Source organism: Mustela putorius, unplaced genomic scaffold, assembly GCF_011764305.1.
Source record: "Mustela putorius furo isolate JIRA1106 unplaced genomic scaffold, ASM1176430v1.1 tig00000835_pilon_pilon_pilon, whole genome shotgun sequence".
NCBI classification, from domain to species: Eukaryota; Metazoa; Chordata; class Mammalia; order Carnivora; family Mustelidae; genus Mustela; species Mustela putorius.
The window spans coordinates 1,606,396-1,628,363 of NW_025421492.1; the positions used below are offsets into that span (position 1 = coordinate 1,606,396).

The window sequence follows — 21,968 nt, forward strand, 5'->3', positions numbered from 1 at the left end:
AAAAGGGAGATTCTTAATATTGAAAAATCTAGCAATTTCCTATTTGTAAAAATGACTACACAACTTAGGAAACACTTGGGAGGTTTTTCTGGTTCATCTACTTATAAAATCATACTTCGTGATTTTAGAATGTTTCTCGATGAACAAAATTCTTGGTTCATATTTTAGGATTGCAAAAAGTAAGTTTATAAGATAAGTTCATAAGGCAATGTGGCTTAGAAAGGTGGCATTTTCCCATAAATGTACCAACGAAGTCCGCCCATTTCTATAGACAAACCACCTTAAATATATGTAATTTACTTACATAAATCAAAAGTTGTTTAGATGAATATATGTTTAGAGATGTAGAAATATCTTTAAAATGGCAAGACATTATGAATTATAGCTGCATTCCTGAAATATAACCATTTTGGTTCTACAACGGCACACTGTATTTTGGGAAACGAATGGATTTAGATTTCTAATATTTCATTTGGAAATTTTACATCATAATCATTAAAGAAACTAGTCAACATCAGAAACCAGGACTGGAGATGAGATGCTTAATTTAACTTTACATGCTTTTGTTTCATGTAAATGTCATAATGAACACTAATTGCTTTTTAACTTGAATGAGTAAAAAAAATTTTTACAAGGCCAAGACTGAAAGTGGATTTATTTAAATATTAAGCAAAGTTTTTGAAAGGTCAAGATATCACATACCTGAAGAATTACTTCATTAAGTCGTTCTAGAGATTTCTGATTTTCCTGAGTTTTATCAAGAAGTGAAGCCACTGACGGACCCTGGCATTCGTTTGCCTTATCCTTATCTCGGAGATGCCTTTTCGCTTCCTCCGTCAAGAGAACAGAAAGGAACTGCAGGCCGGCGGTAGATAACGTAGGGCACGTGGTAGACAAACCCACACATGTGCACCACATGTCTGAGGGAGAGAATACTTTCTATGTAATGTTTGAAACATCTTCAATATTAAAGAAGTGAATCAGATCAATTTGAGTAATTAAGTTTATAGCCTTTTTATTTCTGATGAAGTAAACCCATCAATATTTATAAGTACCATGAGAATAACTCTAGTGCTTAAAAGTAATCTAAACAGTCAATATGGAAGACAACAGAATCAAGGAGCTGATTTAATCTCATTTCATTCTTTTCATATGGGCTCTTTTTGGTATGAAAGTGTGTGTGTGTGTGTGTGTGTGTGTGTGTTCACAAAACCACATACACACAACATTTGCTAAGACCCCAAATAAGAGGATTATATATAGATGAGTACTGATCCCTCTGGGGTCTTTTGGAATCCACAAAGTCTCTGGAGTTTTTAACTTTGTAATTTTTATTTCAGCGCTTACCTAGACAAAATTTCATGGGACTGTACTCTGAATTATCTAGATCACCACTATATAACTGTGTTTCTGTTGTCAAACAAGTTGATGCTAAACAGTACTTACAAGACTTAGTGCACAGTGCGGCTTGGTGCAGAACCAACTTAGTGGTAGTTCAGAATATAGAACAAGAGTGGTTATGCACAAATTTGCAAACATAACACAAATTAGAAAGAACAGGCAAGCCAACTCAAAAGAATCTACACTGAATCAGTCATTATTAATTTCCTATTATGATCACTGATTTCATCAAAGAAACATCTGATATGTTATCTCAATTGTATTAATTTCAGTAACACTGGTTTACAATTTTGTTATGTTTTACTTTTATATCATTTGGAATTTATACTTGTATAAGAGTTATAACCATAAGAACTTCTACCTAGATTTAGGCTAAAAGAAATTCTTATTTTCTTAACTAATACAAGAAAAATAATTTAGTGAGAGTGGCATTTCATGAGAATTATGTTCATTTAAATGATGCCTAAATATGACTCAGGTCTGAGAAAAGACTCTTTTAGAGAACACAAGTTACAAAATGGCCAAAAGATGTTTTAAGTTTGTATAACATATGGGATGGAAACTAAAAACGAACAAAGACAACTCCATGACAAGGAATAGCAACAATCATTAGTTTTATTTTCATAAGCATTACTTTATCAAAGCTAGCTGTTTATGTAGTAACTTATTTCTGATTAGCACCATATTACATAAACTGTGTATACACGTTTTGTAGAAAGATTCTGAATTTACTACATCCTTATTTTATCACTAGGGGAAGTGTCAGGGAAACAGGCTGAAAGCAGGGGCCAGCAAACTTTTTCTGTAAAGGGTCAGAGAGGAAGTGAGTATTTTACACTTCACAGTCACAGGCCTTTATCACAGCTTTTCAGCTCTACCACTGTAGCAGGAAAGCAGCCTCGGGCAACAAGTAAATGAGAAAGAGTAGTGCCTGCCTGATACAATCTCATTTACCAAAACAAGCAGCCGGCCGCAGCTGCCCGCTTGACCGTAGGTGTCCCACATGAGTCAACCTTGCTTTATATTAGCAGTGACTCAGATGGTAAACTAAATTTCCCCACCATGGATAAGAAAATCTCAATTACACAATCTCTTTCAGTTTTTAACAAAATAATGATTTCTAAATGGACACTATTCCTCTTAGGTAAACTCAGAACTTTAGGTTATCTTTAGGTAACAAACAATTTTGCTTCTTACTAAACATGTATTTCCCCATAAAACTTACTTCAACACTACCACTCTGGTTACAAAATGTATCTTATCATCCATCTAATTCTATAGAATGATCAAATGATAAAGTAAAATGTGAAAAATATAAGTTAACTTAATTAGTGGTAACTTGGAAGCTTAAAGAACTCAATTTTCAATTCATTTAAACTAGCTTTTTAAAAAAAGTAACATAAATGTTATTTATATGCATTTATGTTTTTAAAAGTCTTCCTGCTGGGGCGCCTAGGTGGCTCAGTGGGTTAAAGCCTCTGCCTTCAGCTCAGGTCATGATCCCAGGGTCCTGGGATCAAGCCCTGCTTCGGGCTCTCTGCTCAGCGGGGAGCCTGCTTTCTCCTCTCTCTCTGCCTGCCTCTCTGCCTACTTGGGATCTCTGTCAAATAAATAAATAAAATATTAAAAAACAACAGCAACAACAAAACTTAAAAAAAAAAGTCTTCCTGCTATGCTAAAATTTAAAAGAGACTCTATGAAAAATTAGTAGTTATTTTAAAAAATCATTTATCCTAGATCATTATATGGAAAACATCTTGTAAAAATAATTAACTATACTACACACTTAGCATTTGTGTACTATAAGAAAATCCTTGTCTTGACACAAGACACTATTTTTATTATAAGTTCCCAAGTTATCACATATACAGAATTTTAGGTATAGGCTTACCCACGTACAGTGCACATATGTCAGGAAAGAGACTGGTTTCTATGCCAACATGTGAAAATCTTTCTCATTGTTTTATAATCATGTCATATTAATATCTCTTAATTATACCACAGTATTTTCTTAACTTGTTTTTATAGTTTTTTGAACTGGGTTTCAATTTTTCAAAAAATGCCTTTTTGAGGTTCCTCAAGAACACTGCAAACTTCTCAAAGTAAATACCTGGTTTCTCTTTCAAATGCCACAGCGTAAGTATTTAATTTTAAGAAAAAAATATGTAAAAATTGTAAATATTGATTATCTTAACTTTCATTAGCAGCAAGACCCGCAGCCTAGGGAGAGTATCTGCTTACCGATCACTGCTGTCCAGTGCTTGGCCAGACCCACCGTAATAGACGGGAGGGAGGCAACAGCAGCCTTCCTCAGGAATGTAGCCAGAAGGTTAAATAAATGTGTCCATGTGTGATAAAAAGCCGATATCAACTCTACATCTATAAAATTAATGAAAATATTTTAAGTTATTACCACAAAGAGTAGAAAATACAAATCGCCAGGCACTACATTATACTTAAGAGGCATGTACCTGTTAAATGAGGACAAATTCAGCATCCAAAATTTATCTTAATTAACTTTTTCACTGCTTCTTTAAGATCTCTCTTACCTACCCCTCTCCATAAAGACAAATTCACACTCCTGCATCTTCCTCTCATTAACACACATTCCGTAACAATTCAGAAGGTCTGACAAACTGAATATTAAGTCATAACCTTAATACATAACCTTTCACCATAGGTACAGGAATCACTGTACAGACTGTAAAAGGATGGCATTATTTGTGCTACTTTTATAAAATTTCTCCTATTATCTTTGTCACCTTTGTGCAGGGGTGAAAGAAGCAAGCACAATGTGCCAGGTCCTGGCAGAAAAGAAAGGAGAATTCCTCTGAACAACCATGAGTATTACCCCTCAATGAAAACGTGACACAAAAGAGGATTTTGCACCTTTGCCTATGGCTGAGAAAATAGCAATTAACCTATCGTAAGGACAGCTTTTCCTTCAGTCTACGTGTCAAATGGAGGCTAGAAAGAAGCAGCAATCTTAGGACTATCTTCTCTGACCACACTGCCAGCTTTTGCAAACTAAGGACTTCCATTTCAGGGTTCTTTGGAAATGGCATATTCCGGGGAGTTTGGATTAAAGCAATCCTTGCTGTGTGTCTCAACCTTCTTGTCATTCTCAGCTCTATAAGGAGTCTTTTCAGACATATGTTTCCTCCTCATCATCCCCATGAAATTTCAATTCTACAGATTCTGTATATCTGTTTATGTACTATCAGTATATCTGCACTTTATGCTTAAAAAGAATTAGGTATTAAGCTTACTGATTTTATTCAAGATAGCCAAATAAAATATTTAAAAGTTTAAAAATTGGAGCACCTGGGTGGCTCAGTGGGTTAAGCCTATGCCTTTGTTTAGCTCATGGTCTCAGGGTCCTGGGATCAAGCCCCGAACCAGGCTCTCTGCTCAGCAGGGAGCCTGCTTCCCCCACCCCCCAACCCGCTTGCCTCTCTGCCAACTTGTTATCTATCAAATAAATAAATAAAACCTTTAAAAATTGGGGTGCCTGGGTAGCTCAGTGGGTTAAGCCTCTGCCTTTGGCTCAGGTCATGATCTCAAGAGTCCCGGACAGGGAGTCTGCTTCTCCCTCTCCCTCTGCCTGCCTCTCTGCCTGTTTGTGATCTCTCTCTCTCTCTGTTGAATAAATAAATAAAATCTTAAAAAAATGTTTAAAAATTGAAAATCAATTAACATTTAACTTAACTTTATAACCACTTTTGCTAAATAACTTTCAATGTAATTTACTTGCTCCTAATAAAATGTATCGAATTACATATGGAAATTAGCAAATCATATAAATATACACTAGAAAGATAATCAATACTTTATAAAATCATTCACAGCTATTTTTCCAGAGATTTTTAAAACTTGTTTCTTAGGGGCGCCTGGGTAGCTCAGTCAGTTAAGCGTCTGCCTTCGGCTCAGGTCATGATCCCAGGGTCCCGGACAGGGAGTCTGCTTCTCCCTCTCCCTCTGCCTGCGGCTCTGCCTACTTGTGCTCTCTATCACTCTGTCAAATAAATAAATAAAATCTTTAAAAAAAAAAAAAAACCCTCATATCTTAAAAAATTTTTACTGAACTTTTACCTTTTGCTAGATATGAGAAAATGACTTCTAACTTAACCAGCCACTAGGTCTACATTCAAATATCAGTGACATTTTTATTTTCAGCAGTTGACATAATTACTGATGGGCCAATTAATTCTTATAATAATAAAACATATACTATTTTTATTTAATTCTCAAGGCCCAAGTCACACACAAAAGCAAGAGAATCAATTAAAAAAAAAATCCACAAGTCAGCCAATGACAATCAAGACATGATATAACTTTGGGACATCTGGCCGTAAGACTTGGCTCTCTTTGCCATATGACTTTGGGATCAAGTGTTGAATCAGAAGTCCTCCAGTCATGACATCTATGCACTAGGGTTTTGAGCAATGATATTGTGTATTTCCGGTTTATCTTCTATGAGCTCAGTATCAGTGCTTCCCAAGTGATATCAAAGAAACCCAACAAGAGAAATTAAACACCAAGGAATACGATTTTATTGAAGGGCCACAAACCATTGTAACAGCTAAGATTTTTCTCCTACCACTTTCCCCCAAGATTTAATTTTTTGCTTCTAGGGGGGTGATATCACCCTCATAGAGAATGCATGGTCTATCCTGATTTGCTTAGTTAAGACATCATGACCACTTATAAAATTTCCAAGTAAGGAATTACTATTCTTCTAGCACCAGAATATTTTAACACTAATGAGACACTGAGGACTAAATTTGCTGGCATCATAAAACATTCTACTTACCTAAAACCAAGCAAATCCATAAAATTCCAAAAACTAAGTAATAAATGAACAGGCAAAGAGCCATTTAGCAATAGCCAAATTATCAGTTACTTCATTAAATCTTTTAATTATTATATTTTAATTCTGTTAAAGATCCTATATTGTTTTAATGTTCTTTTCTATTTAGTACTATATGCAAATTTTTATCAGAGTGTATTTTTCAATAATTTAGGACTTTATCAAAATGTTTAATATTATATGTTGCACTTATTTATACTTATTATTACAAGTAAGTTATTAGTAGGTCATTTGGCTGTACCCATAGCTTATAAGAATAATTACTATCTGAAATTCACTGCACTTGCTAATATTACATACAAACTTTGCCCTCATTTAAATTGACAGCACAGGGGATAGACCCTTCACCATACTAGGAATTTGTCTCAAATGGTCTCCTGGAACCACTTAAAAAAAGATCCAAACTATAAAACACATTATAAAAGCTTTCCAAAACATTGGCAAAGCACAACATAAAATTTAACCTTGAAGTGAGTATCTGGTGTAGAGTTAAGACTTTTTTCCTCAATTTTTTGCTTCTGTCCTAAATCTAAAAAAAATAAGGCTTACCTAACACATCTTTGGTGCATATGGTGAGGACCCCAATGATGTTTGTGATAAGAGGTTTCAGAAGCTCATCCTGAATCACAAGGTCGGGATCTACCAGCAAACACGACTGTAGAAGCCTGGACAAAGAGGACAGGTATTCTAGGAGAAAGGATACCTATTTTTTCAAAACAGACAAAGGGAAAAAAACCAGATTATATGAAAAGTCTAATTCAGTGATATATCAGCTTTCTATGCGTTATGAGTCACTTTGTAATGTAAGTTAATAAAAAAACTAATAAAATATTAATCATAATTTTTAAAATCTAAAAGGAATGCATAGCACACAAAGTATTATTTTTCTCATAAACATGTCATTAATGACATTAACACTGTCAAGTATAATAATACCAAACAAAGTAGTTGGTATTTTCAAAGTCAAATTTCAAATTCCATTTAGAGAAAGAAGGCCTTTTTAGTTAAGTAGCTAACCTGTGGAATCAATATTGTGGAAGAAAGGGGCATTCCAGTGCCATATATTGTACAATTTTATAAAGAAAGAAAGATTACGAAATACTCTTTAACACATGTCCTATCCTATCAGGTAAAATGCAAGTTTGTAACATTTAATTTCCTTATTGCTGGGAAGTCTTGTTTGACACCTTTGTACTCTACACTACCGACTGCGGCCCCAGCAAGTCTGACTCCGCCACACGCAGCCCGACCGGGCCGAGATGAGCCGTGCAAGTGAGCGCCAACGAGACGCATCGGAGAGAGAAGGCCCGCGCTTCTCCCCCGCCCCGGCGCTCCGCCCCGCCACACCCCTGCCTCCTTGGCGCCTCCACTCGCAGCTCCACTCTCCCCCTCGAGGGGCCTCTCTTGAGCCCCTGACGACACACGGCACCTCTCCCGCCACCACGCACCCTCCACCCACCCTGGTTTTTCCTACGCCACGTGTCACCAGCTGATAGAACACTTCACGTCTTATTTGCTGCTTACTGTCTGTCTTCTGCACCGAGGACAGAACTCACGTGGGCAGTGTGTTTGCTCTGTTCACATCTGACACTGGCATCCAGCACACAGTCTGGCAGAGAAGAGGTTCCAGAACTTTTCTGGAATGAATGAGTAATCTTGTGTGAGGACAAACAGCCAAGAAGCAGTGAGCCTACAGGAGGCCCGGTGATGAAATGAGGAAGGGTGTGCGCTCCGGAAGCAGCCTGTGTGAGCTGGAATCATGGCTCTGCCCCTTTGTTTATGAGCAAGCCTGGACCCTTCCAGCCATTTACTTTGACAATGAAGCCACCATCGATACTTCATGGGACTGTGAGGATGACATACATTAGTGCAAACAAGCACTCCGTAAATGTGTGCTACTGTTGCTCTCGTTCATTCCGCAAGGACTAAGTGAACACCTTCCACGGGCCAGGCACCGCGCTCAGCATCCAGGTTATAACCGATTCGTAAGAACAGGCAAAGCCCTCCCTTCACAGAGCTCACTGTAGCCTCCGACCTCATCTCCCCCTCACAGATGCGCTCTAACCACTCTGGCCTCCTTGATACTTCTTGGATAGACCAAACATATCCCAATCTCAGGGGTCCTGCAGTGCACCCCAGGACTAGCTTCCTCACATGGCTCGGGTTACATGTTCCTGTCTGAAAGAACCTCCCTGACCACCCGAAGTGGAAAGCCCTAACCCTCCCAGCTCTGACATCATTCCGTTTTTAGTTTTTCTTCTCGGATGTCTATCATCAGCAGGTGTATCTACACAGGCAAGATCCTGGCACATGGTAGGCCTTCAGTAAAAATCTGCTGGATGGATAGAGAGTGAAATGGAGGAGATAGCCTCAGGCAAATAAACACACTCAAAAATGAAAACACTGCACTGGGACAAGTGTTTTGAAGATGATGCACACTGTATTACACAACCTTGTAAAAGGGTGTCTTCCCTACTCAGAAACCTCAAAGACAGTACCACAAAGCAAGAGATACTGGTCTGATCCACCTTTAATTATAAATAAATCTTGTAGCCCTTCTTAAAAACTGATTAGAGGTAACATTTCTATTAGCAACAACTACGCAAGGAATTGTTAAGCATACTTTACATAAAGATGCTAGCTGCAAGCAAGAACTTAAAAGTAGTATCTAAAAAACAAAATAGTAAATATCTAAATATCTAACAAAAATAAATTTATTTTTTATTAGATTCAATATTGAAAATACATTGAATTTAGTCACTATGTATTTTTAACAACTTCAGTTTAGATGAAAATGATGGAAGTAACACAGAATGGGAAAGTGGTCTATACAACGTCCTCTTTTTTTAATATGGTGCTCAAAGATATCCAGACCCGTGGATAAACATTTAGAGCTGGTTAATAATGGAATCAGGAAGAGACTCTAGATCTTTAAAGCCCGCTGCTTTCTTTCACCATGTGAAGACGTCTCGGATTAGAATGGTAAGTAACCTGTTTCAAACACCCTTGTCATACCATGTATCACCTAAGATTCCCATACCTCTCCAATGGTTAGTATATTCTCGGCAGAAATCTCTCTGGCACTTGAAGCAAAAAACTGTGCCAACAGACATGAGGCGGGAGGGAGGCCTAACACTTACCTGAGCCTGAGTGTGTTCAGTTGGGGGTGACAAAGGCAGCGGAGCCTTGAGCTCCTGGACACAGCTCTCTAGGAGGGTGGCATCTGCAATCCTGCGAAGAAAAGAAAAAGAAAACCCTCCAGAGGAGTTGTATGCTGCTTATTAAAAACTAAATAAATTAGTATGTGAAGTCTGACTATAACCTTAAATTTAAGAACAGAGAACAAACTGATGGTTGCCAGAGGGAGCGTGGGTGGGGGTGTTGGGCAAAGTGGGTGAAGGGGAGTGGGAGATACAGGCCTCCAGTTAGGGAATGAGTAACTCACGGGAATAAAGGGCCCACCGTAAGGAACATAGTAGTCAATGATACTGTAATGGCAATGTAACGGGACAGATGGTAAGTATGCTCGTAGGGGACACAGCGTTACACATAAATCTGTCGCATAATTAAGGTGCACACCTGAAAGTACTGTGACATTGTGTATCAACTATACTCGAATAGAAAGTAAAAACAAAAAAAGAGAAAAGATTTTCATAAAGACAATAACTGTATATAAAAAGGTAGCCTATAGTATTTTAGAACACAGGAAAGATCTTATCCAATAAACATGGGAAGCAAATATCTAATGAAAAGCAGAATAAAATATAATGAAGCTCTTTTTGAAGGAAAGCAAACAAGAATAAAACCTTGGTGGTTAGTTTCCCCTGTAAAACAGGAAAAATACTTGCTAGGAAATAAGTTCTGATTTAGAAAGTAAAAACCAAAATAATGCAAAACAAACAGGAAAATTGTTTTAAGTCAGGAATAAAGAACAGGTACAGAATATGACAAGCCTTTGCCATAAAAGATCCTTTAATAGCTCTGTGGCCTAATTTCACAGCAGACTCCTGGCTGACCCTTGAGAAGCCAGAGGATTCCTAAAGCTCCATTCTGATCTTTGCAAGGCAGGAAAACATCCATCAGGAAAAGTCAATTGACTAGTGGGTTCCTTTCCAACTCTTGTAGGTCCCACAGTACAAAGATGACAAGTAAATGAGAACAAACTCACACCCCATAGCTTATTATAAATGGTAAATAAGTAATGAAAAGTGAGCTGAAAGGGATACTTCTTTCTTTTTAGAGTTTTCTTAATATCCTGAAAAGAAAAAGAAAGTACTGTGATTTGACCAAGAAGAAGATGATATTTCAGACGGTGAATGTTCACAGGCAGAGAAATGCAAATGACTGAGTAGTCAACACGAGGAGGTAGGCTGGCTCTAAGAATCTGGTTGTGGGAAGAAAGAACAGGAGCAGATACTATAAAGAGAGTATCCTAGACATCAGCACTAAATCCTCACACGAATACCATTAAACAGATGTTATTAATGACACCACTGAGATTAAAATAACTTTCCCAAGGCTGTAATGCTAGGGTGTGAATGAACTATAGTAAGACCTTAAGTCAGGCTTGCTGAGGATCTGCAGCCTTTCTTACTATACCATATAACCAATGTGACCATCCGAAGGTCCTGCCCTAAGTTCATTAATATTAGCTAAATGAAAGAAGAAAATCATGATTTCCTAAATTTTATCATAGTACTTCCTGATGACCCTGATTATGAAGGACAACGAAAGACTGAGGAACCTTCACATAAGGGAAGAAATTAAACAGATTTGAACACTGAATGCAATGTGGGATTCTTGACTGGGTTGTACAACAGAAGAAAAGGGCATTAACAGAAAATTGTTGGGATTCAAATATCACTTTTTTTGCTTTAGTTAAAGCATTATGCCAAGACTGACTTCCTGGTTTTGATCACTGGACTATGTCTATGTAGTATGTTCACATTAGGGGAAGCTGGGTGAAGGGTACACAGGAATTCTTTACACTATTTTTGCAAATTTTCTCTAAGTTATTTCAAATTAAAAGTGTAAACCAAAAACAAAACAAAACAAAACAAAGAGCTTAATCTCAAAAATGAAAAATACTCCAAATGAATTTAAACAATGATTATCAACTGATGGCTATGATTCTGATATAACCCTAGAGAGATGAATGACCTCTTTCACTTCCATTTAGAATGGCCAAGGGGACTGTATCATACTTCTTGAGTAGGGTGGAGGACAGATAAGGTTTAGAACCTCTGAATTATTAAAAAAAAAAAAATCAGAAGGTGGGAGTGCATAACATCAACATAACAAACCAATATGAGTGCTGTAACAGATCCAAACTAAAACTGTCAAGACAATTCTGGCAAAAGAAAATTCTGGCAAGAAGAAACCTTCAATCTAATGGGCCAAAAAAAAGAAAAGGTAAAGATATGTTTGCAGCACACATGCAGTCTTACACCAAGTCGTGAGCAGAGCTGGTGTCAACTCATCTCTACCAGCTGCCTGTCTTACCTACAGAGAAGCTCAATGAGCCGGGCTTGCTGGAAAGCACGGGCCCCGTCTCCCGGAGCGATCGCCAAGAGCCCATCCAGCAGGCCACACACGGCTGAAAGGAGTGGTGGGGTGACCACACACTGCCTGGGCAGAGCGGCGGGAAGGGATGTGCCACGAGGAAGCTGTGCTGATACAGTTTCAGGCTGACCCATTACTGAAAACAAGCATAAAGATGATCACAACTGTGCTTACTTTGTGGTTATGCACAATATTCACAAGTTCTGATAATTGAGGAAAGTCCCTGAAAGTCTGAAAATGCCAAAGAGAGATGGCTGGGGAATTGCCTTAGTGCACAACTCATCTCAACCCTGAGGCCAAGGAAGCAGACATCCAACTCTTCCACTCTGCGTGTGTGTGTGTGTGTGTGTGTGTGTGTGTGAATGTGTCTGTCTGTCTGTCTGTGTCTGCCTTGGGTGACAGTGAAAGACCCTAGACAAGAAGGGTAGTGCACATTTTGTGTCCTCAAGTGTTCAGACATTAAGGAATAGATGGTCTACAACTCTTTTTCTAAAGCTCTAGGAGCCAGAAATGCTTCAGAATTCAAAATATTTTAGATCTTAGAAAAACAATAAGATACACATACCGTACATTAACTCACACATTTAATGGGATCTTGGGCAATACCCCACAATGAAATGAGTACTTCTATGGTGTGACCCATGTACAGTCACAGGTAAGCAGGAGGCCGAAAGGCAGAAAGACCACCTCAAACCAGTACTGCTCAGGTTCCGCAGCAACGGTGTTCAGGTACAGGTAGGTTTTTCACCAAGTGAATTCTGAGAAAACTTTTGAGGTTTCAGATTCTGGATTTTAGAACTGAAGTTATGAGACTGTGCACCTTTTCCAGAAAACTCAACAAGGGATGGTTAATAAGAAAGCTATCTTTGTTAATCTGCCTCAAGACTTTCCCTCATGACCCTCACTTATTTCCTTTAGAGCACAGGCCAGTTACTTTGTAGAATGCCTGATGTTTGATGTTTCCTCATGCGTGGATCTTCAGTGAATCCCAGCAGGAAAAACAGGATTCCTGTCTGTGCTGCTACTGGTGCTGTTACCTTCAGCCATTCGATCGAAGTGGTATCTACCCAGCTCCTCCACTGTAAAGTTCAATTTTCCCTTGTAATTAATTCCTTCAGGGGAAGAATTAGGACTATATAACTTTGGGGCTACGTAACATCAAAAAAGATTTGATGTTTAATATGTTTTATTTTTTAAAAGACTTATTTATTTGACAGAGAGAGAAAGAGACAGCAAGAGGGGGAACACAAGCAGTGGGAGTGGGAGAGGGAGAAGCAGGCTTCCCACTGAGCAGGGAGCCTAATGGTTTCAGCATTTTTAGGCCAAGGATATAGAAGAAGATCAATAAAAGGAGAGGGCATGGAGGTTAAGAAATTCAAACTCATCTAATATATTTAAATAAACTTCGATATTTTATCTAAAGAAATTATCCCATTTGTTTATGTCAGTAGTCCTCAAATACATGAACATTTTTATTTTTTAATGATCCTTTTCATCTTTGTATATCAAATGTAGCTTAGAGATCCTGTAAGAGATCCTGTTAAGGTTTTTTGTTTGTTTTTTTTTTAAATAAAATAATTCTTCTTTTACAAAAGTTAGGAACTAAATTTAAAAATGAAAACTTGGATGTCTCAAGTGGCCCTAATGTACATGCTAGAGACAATTTTTTTCCACCCTGTCCTAAATCACTTTGGAGTATATTAATTTCCTGGTTAATTAAGAATTAGCAAAACAACAAATAAAAGGACTAACCAGCTTTACCAGCAAATCCTGCTGGATGTTCCGGCTGAGGGCACTAAAATCTCATTATCACCAAAAAATAAAAACAAAAAAAAAAATCACATTTTATCTTAATACTATATTAAAGAGATGGGATTCAAGAAGGTATTTAACAACAACAAAGTAATTGCTCTAGTATTATGGCTCACTGACAATATATATTCGATGCTTTGCAGCACTGTTCAGTGGCAGTTTCAACAAAAAGGACTAAAAAGTTTTTTGTCAAATATACACACTTAAGTGATTGGCAACCTGTAAAACTGGGTGTGAATACATATTCTAAGCATAATCCTTGAAAATAAAATCCAAATAAAGAATAATACAATTAAAAAAAAAGACAAAAAACCCCACACAACTGTATGTCCACACAAAAACTTATACATGAATGTCTATAGCAGTATTATTCATAATAGCAAAAAAGTGGGAAATACCCAAATGTCCATCAGTTGATGAATGGGTAAATAAAATGTGGTATATCCATACAGTGGAGGATTTGTAGCAATAAAAAGAGATTAAGTACTGACACATAATACAACATGGATCAACCTTGAAAACATGATGCTAAGTGAAAAAAAAAGTCACAATAAAACACATACTATATTATTGCTTTTTTATGAAATTTCCGTAACAGGCAAATCTATAAGGAGGGAAAGTAGACTAATAATGGCCTAGGACTAGGAAGGATCAAAGGAGATGAAGAGTGACTGTTAATGTCAAGGTTTCTTCTTGGGGTGATGAATACGTCCTACAATTGATTGTGGTGATGCACAGGTCTGCGAACAGACTCAAAACCTATGAATTCACTTATTAAATGGGTGATTTATGGTATGTAAATTATTCTCAATGAAGTTATTAAAAAAGAATAATGCAACGTACTTTCAGAGATAAACGTTCATGAAATTCATTATCAAATTTCATTTCATGCTCTGTGTCAACTATTTAAACAACGTGAGTTTGCTCCTTTTATTGTTTAGAGGATCAAACGAGTACTTTCTACAATTAAACACTTTTTTATATTGTTAACATATATTACTAAAAAAACCCAAATGGGACACTGTTTAGGAAGGTAGGGAACAAATACTATAATAAAAATTCAGAGGAAAGCCTTAATTAAGCAATTTTTTTCTGAAGTTTTAGAAAGTCTTTTCCCTGCAGATGCTTATATTTCAGTGTTTAAAATTACCTTCTTTTTAGGGAGTATATTCCTTACAGGTGATGAATTTAGTGCTACTGAATAAAGGCCTGTACATTCTCTAGAATAAACACAAGTTAAGCTGTAATGTTCCAAATATATAAAGTTTGAAGCATAACAGAGTTGGAAGCAGTCCCTAATACAAAGAATAGGGAATATTACCGTTAATAAAAATAAACCCCAGGCTACTCATCAAGCATTTCTAATAAAGATGCAACACCATTTTGTGGACTTTAAAATGGAAGTATTCCCCTTGAAAAATACTTATGACCAGATTCTCTCCACTTTTAAGAGGAGTGCTGTGGTAAATTGAAGTGTTTCCCTAAAGAGGGAGCAAAATAAAGGTAACTAATACCTATTAGTTCTCCAGTTCAAACACGAAATATCTATACCTAACTAATAAGAAACCATATGTCAATCAGACACCTAAGCTCCATTTATTAGGTAAGGGCACATGGTTTGTTAATTTCTGATATATTTATTCTATCATGTTCTGGGCCACTTCATGGTGTTATTATTTAGACATTCACTGTGCTTTGTGACTTATTTAATTTTTTTTTATGTAGATATTTAGTTTCAAAATATCTGGACCGACTTGCCATTTTTCTTTTTGAAAGTAGAATGTCTTCCTAAAAGTACCTTGAGCCACAAACTGGTCATGTGACGCTTCAGGGAGAGACACTGCTGAGGGTCCAAGGGGCGGAAATTCAGCACTACCCGACGAAGGTGCCACCTATCAAGCAGCAAAGAAAATTATGTTATTTGTAACATTCATTCATTAATGTTACCATATGGAAAGTGAAACAGAAGTAATATATACAAAATATCCTTAAACAAGAAGGTTAATAACAAAACTACACTAGTTCATATGACTGGAAAACATTCCACATCTTGAGAGTTGGGGTTTTTTGTTTGTTTGTTTGTTTTTTAAGATTTTGTTTATTCATTTGACAGAAAAAGACACGGCAAGAGAGGGAACACAAGCAGGGGGAGTGGGAGAGGGAGAAGAGGCCTCCTGCCGAGCCCAGATCCTGATGCGGGGCTCAATCCCAGGACCCTGGGATCATGACCTGAGAGGCAAAGGCAGATGCTTAAGAACCAAGCTAGCCAGGTGCCCCTAGAGTTGTAGGTTTGTTGGGGTTTTTAAAGATTTTTATTTATTTATTTGACAGAGAGCTATAGAGAGAGAGAGCACAAGTAGGCAGAGAGACAGGCAGAGGGAGAGGGGGAAGCAGGCTCTCTGCTGAGCAGGGAACCCAATGTGGGGCTCCATCCCAGCACCCTGGGATCATGACCGGAGTCAAAGGCAGCCGCTTAACCAACTGGGCCACCCAGGTGCCCCTAGAGTTGTAAGTTTTTTGAATGGCACTTCTTACTTCTTCTTATAGGGCTTGCTGGAAGTTATATAAATCAGTAACTCAAAGAAACAAAGTTTTGATTTGAAGCCCATTTAGGATTTTAAGGTCTGGATATGGCCTATCCCCTCTTAGTACCAAAATGTTAAAAGGCTAAAACATACTCCTTTAACTTTTGCATGATTGTCATAGTTTGCCCTACTTGACTCATAATAAGAGGGGTTCTTTTTATAAGTTTCAAATGGCACACACAAATTTTAATAGTGCCTAAGAAAAAAAATCAAGAGAAGTATTAAAAGATTTTTCTCTACCTTCCCCATATCACAAAAGAACTGTTTCAGGCAGTATGTTGACATGGTGTTTCAGAAATCAGTATTTTTTAAAACATTAAACATAACATGAATTCTGTAGAAGACAAACACAATTTCACGTACAGGTTTACAGATGAGTAGACTGTGTGGCCTCCTAAAATGGAAAAAGTTCAAACTGATGTATCTGGCACCTTCTATATGAAATATACCTTATCTGGAGAGGTCAGATCACTCTTTTTCTTACCATCAATCTATTTTCTCTGAAATACCCTGAACGTCCCAAACCTGGATGAGCTCCATGTCAGCGCATACATACAGTATGAGCTGTCACTAGAACTTACGAATCAACCCTACCTCAAACTCAGATACCATACAGCTCAGAACTTGTATACTGATCGTGTTTTATCTTAACATATAAAGTAGATATAACAGAATAAAAGCAAAACAGCAAGGTTATTTTTGTTTTCAGGGTTTTTTTTTTAAGATTTTATCTACTTATTTGACAGAAAGAGACAACAGTGAGTGAGGGAACACAAGCAGGGGGAGTGGGAGACGGAGAAGCAGGCTTTTCATAGAGAAGGGAGCCCGACTTGGGTCTCGATCCCAGGACACTGGGATCATGACCTGAGCTGAAAGCAGACGCTCAATGACTGAACCACCCAGGTGCCCCCTTCAGTTTCTGTTAGTAAAGAGAATATAAATCTGAAGGAGATGGTTGATGGAATTTATATACAGTTTTTAAAATCCCCCTTTCAAATTAAGACTTTAATCATCTCTCACCACTTCAAGTATGACAAAACAATAACTGAAAGGTGTGGCCAATAAATGTAAGCCAAGCACATAAAGTCATCTTAAAAAGTAAACCTGGATAAATTTCAGTTTAAATAAATAGTCTTAAATAATTATATATTAAATACCTTATTTTATCTAATATTAGATCCAGATAATAGGAAAAAAACCTAAAATTTATTTTTCTAAAAATGCTATTTACCTACATCTGACTCTAAGAAATGTTAAAAAAAATTCCTTTCAACAGACATCCAAATAACTTTCACTGTGTGTGAAAACAACAATCATAACTGAGACTGATATCACAAAGACGATACGGCGCCTGCCATAAGCTCCTTTTTTTGTATAATAAAATTTAAGAAGACAATGCTGCTAGAATCCTTTACCTTTTCCCTAAACATCCCTTGCATACGCCATCTGAAACTTATATTTTATAAGTTTATTATGAATCAAGTAGGGCAGACTGTCTCAGTCATGCAAAAGTTAAAGGAATGTGTTTTAGCCTTTAAACATTTGGGCAATAAGAGGGGATAGACCATATCCAGTCCTCCCTACTGGCAAGAAGAGGCAGCACTCAGTGCAGGATAAAAAAGTTCCTAAGGGCCCATAGAATACCTGGCTCATTAGAAAAAAGCAAAATCACAAGAAGTGACCAAAAGTCAAACATTAATAAAAGTTGTGATTTTCCTCAGTATAGTCCAAAGAAGTGATATACAAATTTAGAAAATATTTTAGAAAGCCCCTAACTTAATAGTTGTATTATAACTTATCCTGTATGGTAACTTGTGTGTGTGTGTGTGTGTGTGTGTGTGTATTATATATATGTGTGTATATATATGTATTATATATATATATGGTAATATGCACATATTTATGTATATAATAACGGTAACTTTGTATAAATTGATAATTCATGTATATATGTATATATGTATAATAATAATGATAAATTTGTATTTATATTTATATATTATATGTGTATATATATATATATGCATAAAGTTACCATACAGGGTAAGTGTATGTATGTGTGTGTGCATATGTGTATATATACATACACACACAAATATGTTACTTACCTTGAAATCCAAGTAACAACTAATCCATTTGAATATTCACGTATTAGCTTCTGGAAGGTGGAGGAGGCTCACATAAGCCCACAATGCCATAAGCAGAAAAGGCCTGATCTAGTCCAGGTCCTCATTGAGAGAAAAGGACCACAAGGTCACACTTTAAATAGGATTCTCTTGAGGACTATGTTCACAGAAGCACCAATACACTCAAGTCAGAGGAAGCCCTCAGACAAACCTCCAGAATGCTGGCCAGCCAAGCTGAGTGTACTTAGTCACCTCTTCCCCCAACCCCCACCAACCCCTCCCAGCAGAGAACACACCTTCTCATTTGCTCTCACAGTAACCATAAAGCCCCAAGTGGGGGGCCAGGGCTGTCCTCATACCAGGGAGTCTGTCTAATTCTTCTGTCATTGCTCTATTCATTAAATTCATTAAAATGACTTCAGTACAAAATCACAATCTAGACATTTTCCTCTTTCTTGTCTGCCCCATGACACATCTTGAGATTTTTAATTTACATTCCCTTGATAAGACAAATAAAACTGAGTATTCCTTGAATTGAAGTATGTATACTTCTACCCTTCACCTTTCTGGTATTGTAACAGGCAATAAAAGCCTATTAATACAGATAAACTGGTGTTACTACTGTCGTAAAACAATCAAATTTTGCTTATAAAAACTAAAAAAGATAGGGGCGCCTGGGTGGCTCAGTGGTTTGGGCTGCTGCCTTCGGCTCGGGTCATGATCTCAGGGTCCTGGGATCAAGCCCCGCATCAGGCTCTCTGCTCCGCAGGAAGCCTGCTTCTCTCTCTCTCTCTCTCTCTGCCTGCCTCTCTGCCTACTTGTGATCTCTGTCTAATAAATAAATAAAATCTTAAAAAAAAAAAAAACTAAAAAAGATAATAACCTTTGCTTCAATGTATTTATAAACAGATTTGATAGCTAAAAAAGATTTCTAAATCATGCCTCATTGTAAAATAGGCAGTTACAATTTTAAAAGAGTCCCTTTGAAGTAGCAGAAAATAGCAAAGTCGTTTACAATATCAAAGTAGAATTTGGGTCTAAAAACACCACAATTTCTGTCAAACAAACAAAATGCATCTATGTTCAAAACTATTTTCTTTTGTATTCTGCCCTACAGAAATGAAAGTGTTCACTGGATACTTCGAAGTTTTTTGAATGCTATATGTCAAGTAATTTTATAATATTTTCTATATCCTCTTTCATCAAAAGTAGATTGTTTTCCAAGTAAGTTATTTGGTTTTTTAAAAATTAAGGAAACAAAGGAAGAAAATGAGGATCTGTGAGATGAAATAGACGGGGTACAAATTGACTCAAATTTTTAAAACATGGCAAAATACAAAGTATGGAAAGTTTCTGAGGAACAGGTTTCACATGTTCAGTACTACAGATGATACCTGTCTCTGCCCAATACCAGAAAAGCTCTGGGACACTTCACAATTTGTAATTGTTAATTCTCACCAAATTATAAGAAGAACTTCAAACCACTTCGACTATATAGATCCACGATTCAAATGGACTGTGTACAATACAAAAAAAAAGGAAGCTCAGAGAAATATCACTGAAGCAACGAGTCTAAGATGATACAAGATCCACTCACTTGCATGCAAAGATTTAAGCTTAGGAAATAATCACATCCCTGTGCCCTAAGAGAACAAGTTTCCTAGAGCTTGTCATCCTATTCCTGTCTCCATCAGCTTTGTGACCCTACACCAAATACCCGGATTCTTGGAGACACCACTTCTTCATTTGTGAAAGGGCTCCGCTCTCAAATGGTGTAGACTTAACACCTGAACCCATCTGCAGCTCTCCAGCCAAGAGCGAACTAGATGAAGCTATTGTCATCTGAGCTCTAAAGGCCCAAGGCTGACTCTCCACATATATCAAAACTGACTACAAAAAATAACCAGTTTTACCAAAATTAAGGAAATATATTTTAGTACAAATATAAAATAAGACCCAAACCTATTTTACTTATTTCAGTTACAGTTACCTGCTTAATAAAGTTGCTGAAATCAATCTCAAAACATTTTTGCCATTTCCTTAAATGTTTGCACTTGATAGTAATGGCTATACCTCTATAGTTACTTAGGCTGGATAATTTCAAGCACACCAAAGCAATAAAAAATACAGATAAAAAACACAAAATAAATATTATTTGCTCTTTCCAATGATTTTTTAAATAATATTTATAAAATAATATACACTATGTACACAGACTGGAATGCATATTCTATTTCCACTAGCCATTATATTCATTTTAATGTCACACACACAAAAATCCTAGTAAAAAAAACTAACATGGAGGTATTACTAACCATCAATATCTAAGTCTTATTAAAAGAATCAATATTAGGGGCTCCTGGGTGGCTCACTCAGGGTGCAATCTCATGGGTCCTGAGATCAAGGCTGGCGTCAGGCTCTGCGTTCATCAAGAAGTCTGCCTCTCTCTCTTACGCCCTCTCCCTCTGCTCCTCCCCCCCACCCCTAGTTATGCTCTCTCTCTCTCTAAAATAAATAAATCCATCTTTTTTTAAAATAAAAGAATCAATATTACATTTTTATACAAAAAAAAAAAAAAAACCCACAACAAACTTACTTTCATTGTACTACTGCCCTGTGGCCTATATTACCAACACTTAGGAACTAGAAACTTACTTATACTGTCTTTCTAACTAAAATACACAAAGTCTTAGATCCTGGGTAATCCCCAAGTGGTTGAAATTTATCTAAACAAAGTATATCATCCTCTTTATCTCCACCATCATGCGAACGGCTGACTCCCCAGGTTTTCCTGGGGTCACTGCACTGGACGTATATACCTACTCTATCACTAATTCCTATGCCAAAATGATTGTTCTTCTAAAAAACGACTTCAATTCATCCCTGCTTTAACTGTCCTTGGTCTGTTCTTCATTCTATAAAATAACTCGTAACTACCTTCACACAAATGCCAATGCATATTTCTATAATGTCAACGTTAACGTTTCATGCATACTACTCAGCTGAAATGCCTTTATGTCTGTATCTTTACAGCTATTACATCTTACCTCTTCAAACCAAAAACAGACTTAGCTCTCTTAGCTAACCCCTACCTGGTAATTAAACTTTGGCCTTGTTGCATATTCCAAACAAACCAGACATTTTCTGAGCATCTAATGCTTTTAGTACCACACAACCACATAAATGCCGGTATGTTTTCTTTGTGCTTCGTGTTCCTGACAAGACTTTCAACTCCTGTCAAAAGGTATTGAATCCTAAGACAACTTTGCATATCTTTTTGGTTCCCTGAAAATGTGTACTTACATCTAAGAAAGACTAACCCCTCAAAGCTTATTTCAATTACCACTTCCTATACAAATTCACTTTCTGTTTCATGATGCCCTCCTGTAACCTCACTGCACCCTGACTAGAACATCTGTTATGGCACCTACCACATCTGACTTTGTCGTGAAGGAGTAGAACATCACGGTCAACAACCTGGGCTCTAGAGCCAAACATACTTCTGGGTTCAAATAATGCTCTTATCAGTTACCAGTACTGGAATCTTGAACATGACACTTAATCCTTGCATGACTTAATCTCTTCTTTTGTAAAAGAGCAATAGTAAGAATC

General features: G+C 37.1%; 1 protein-coding gene across 5 annotated transcripts in view; it reads right to left on the reverse strand.

Moving 5' to 3' along the window:
• The window catches only part of RTTN (rotatin), a 154,435-nt gene that overhangs the window by 31,990 nt on the left and 100,477 nt on the right, over positions 1 to 21,968 (reverse strand). For 4 of the 5 annotated variants that reach the window (XM_013052790.2, XM_045085211.1, XM_013052789.2 and 1 more), the window contains 7 exons: positions 15,444 to 15,537; positions 11,774 to 11,969; positions 9,412 to 9,502; positions 7,828 to 7,908; positions 6,821 to 6,974; positions 3,643 to 3,780; positions 703 to 920 (listed from right to left, as the gene is read on the reverse strand). In XM_013052790.2, the coding sequence (XP_012908244.1) occupies positions 703 to 920; positions 3,643 to 3,780; positions 6,821 to 6,974; positions 7,828 to 7,908; positions 9,412 to 9,502; positions 11,774 to 11,969; positions 15,444 to 15,537 (972 nt within the window). The remainder of the gene's footprint in view (positions 1 to 702; positions 921 to 3,642; positions 3,781 to 6,820; positions 6,975 to 7,827; positions 7,909 to 9,411; positions 9,503 to 11,773; positions 11,970 to 15,443; positions 15,538 to 21,968) is intronic. The other variant, XM_004745627.3, reaches the window with a different exon arrangement.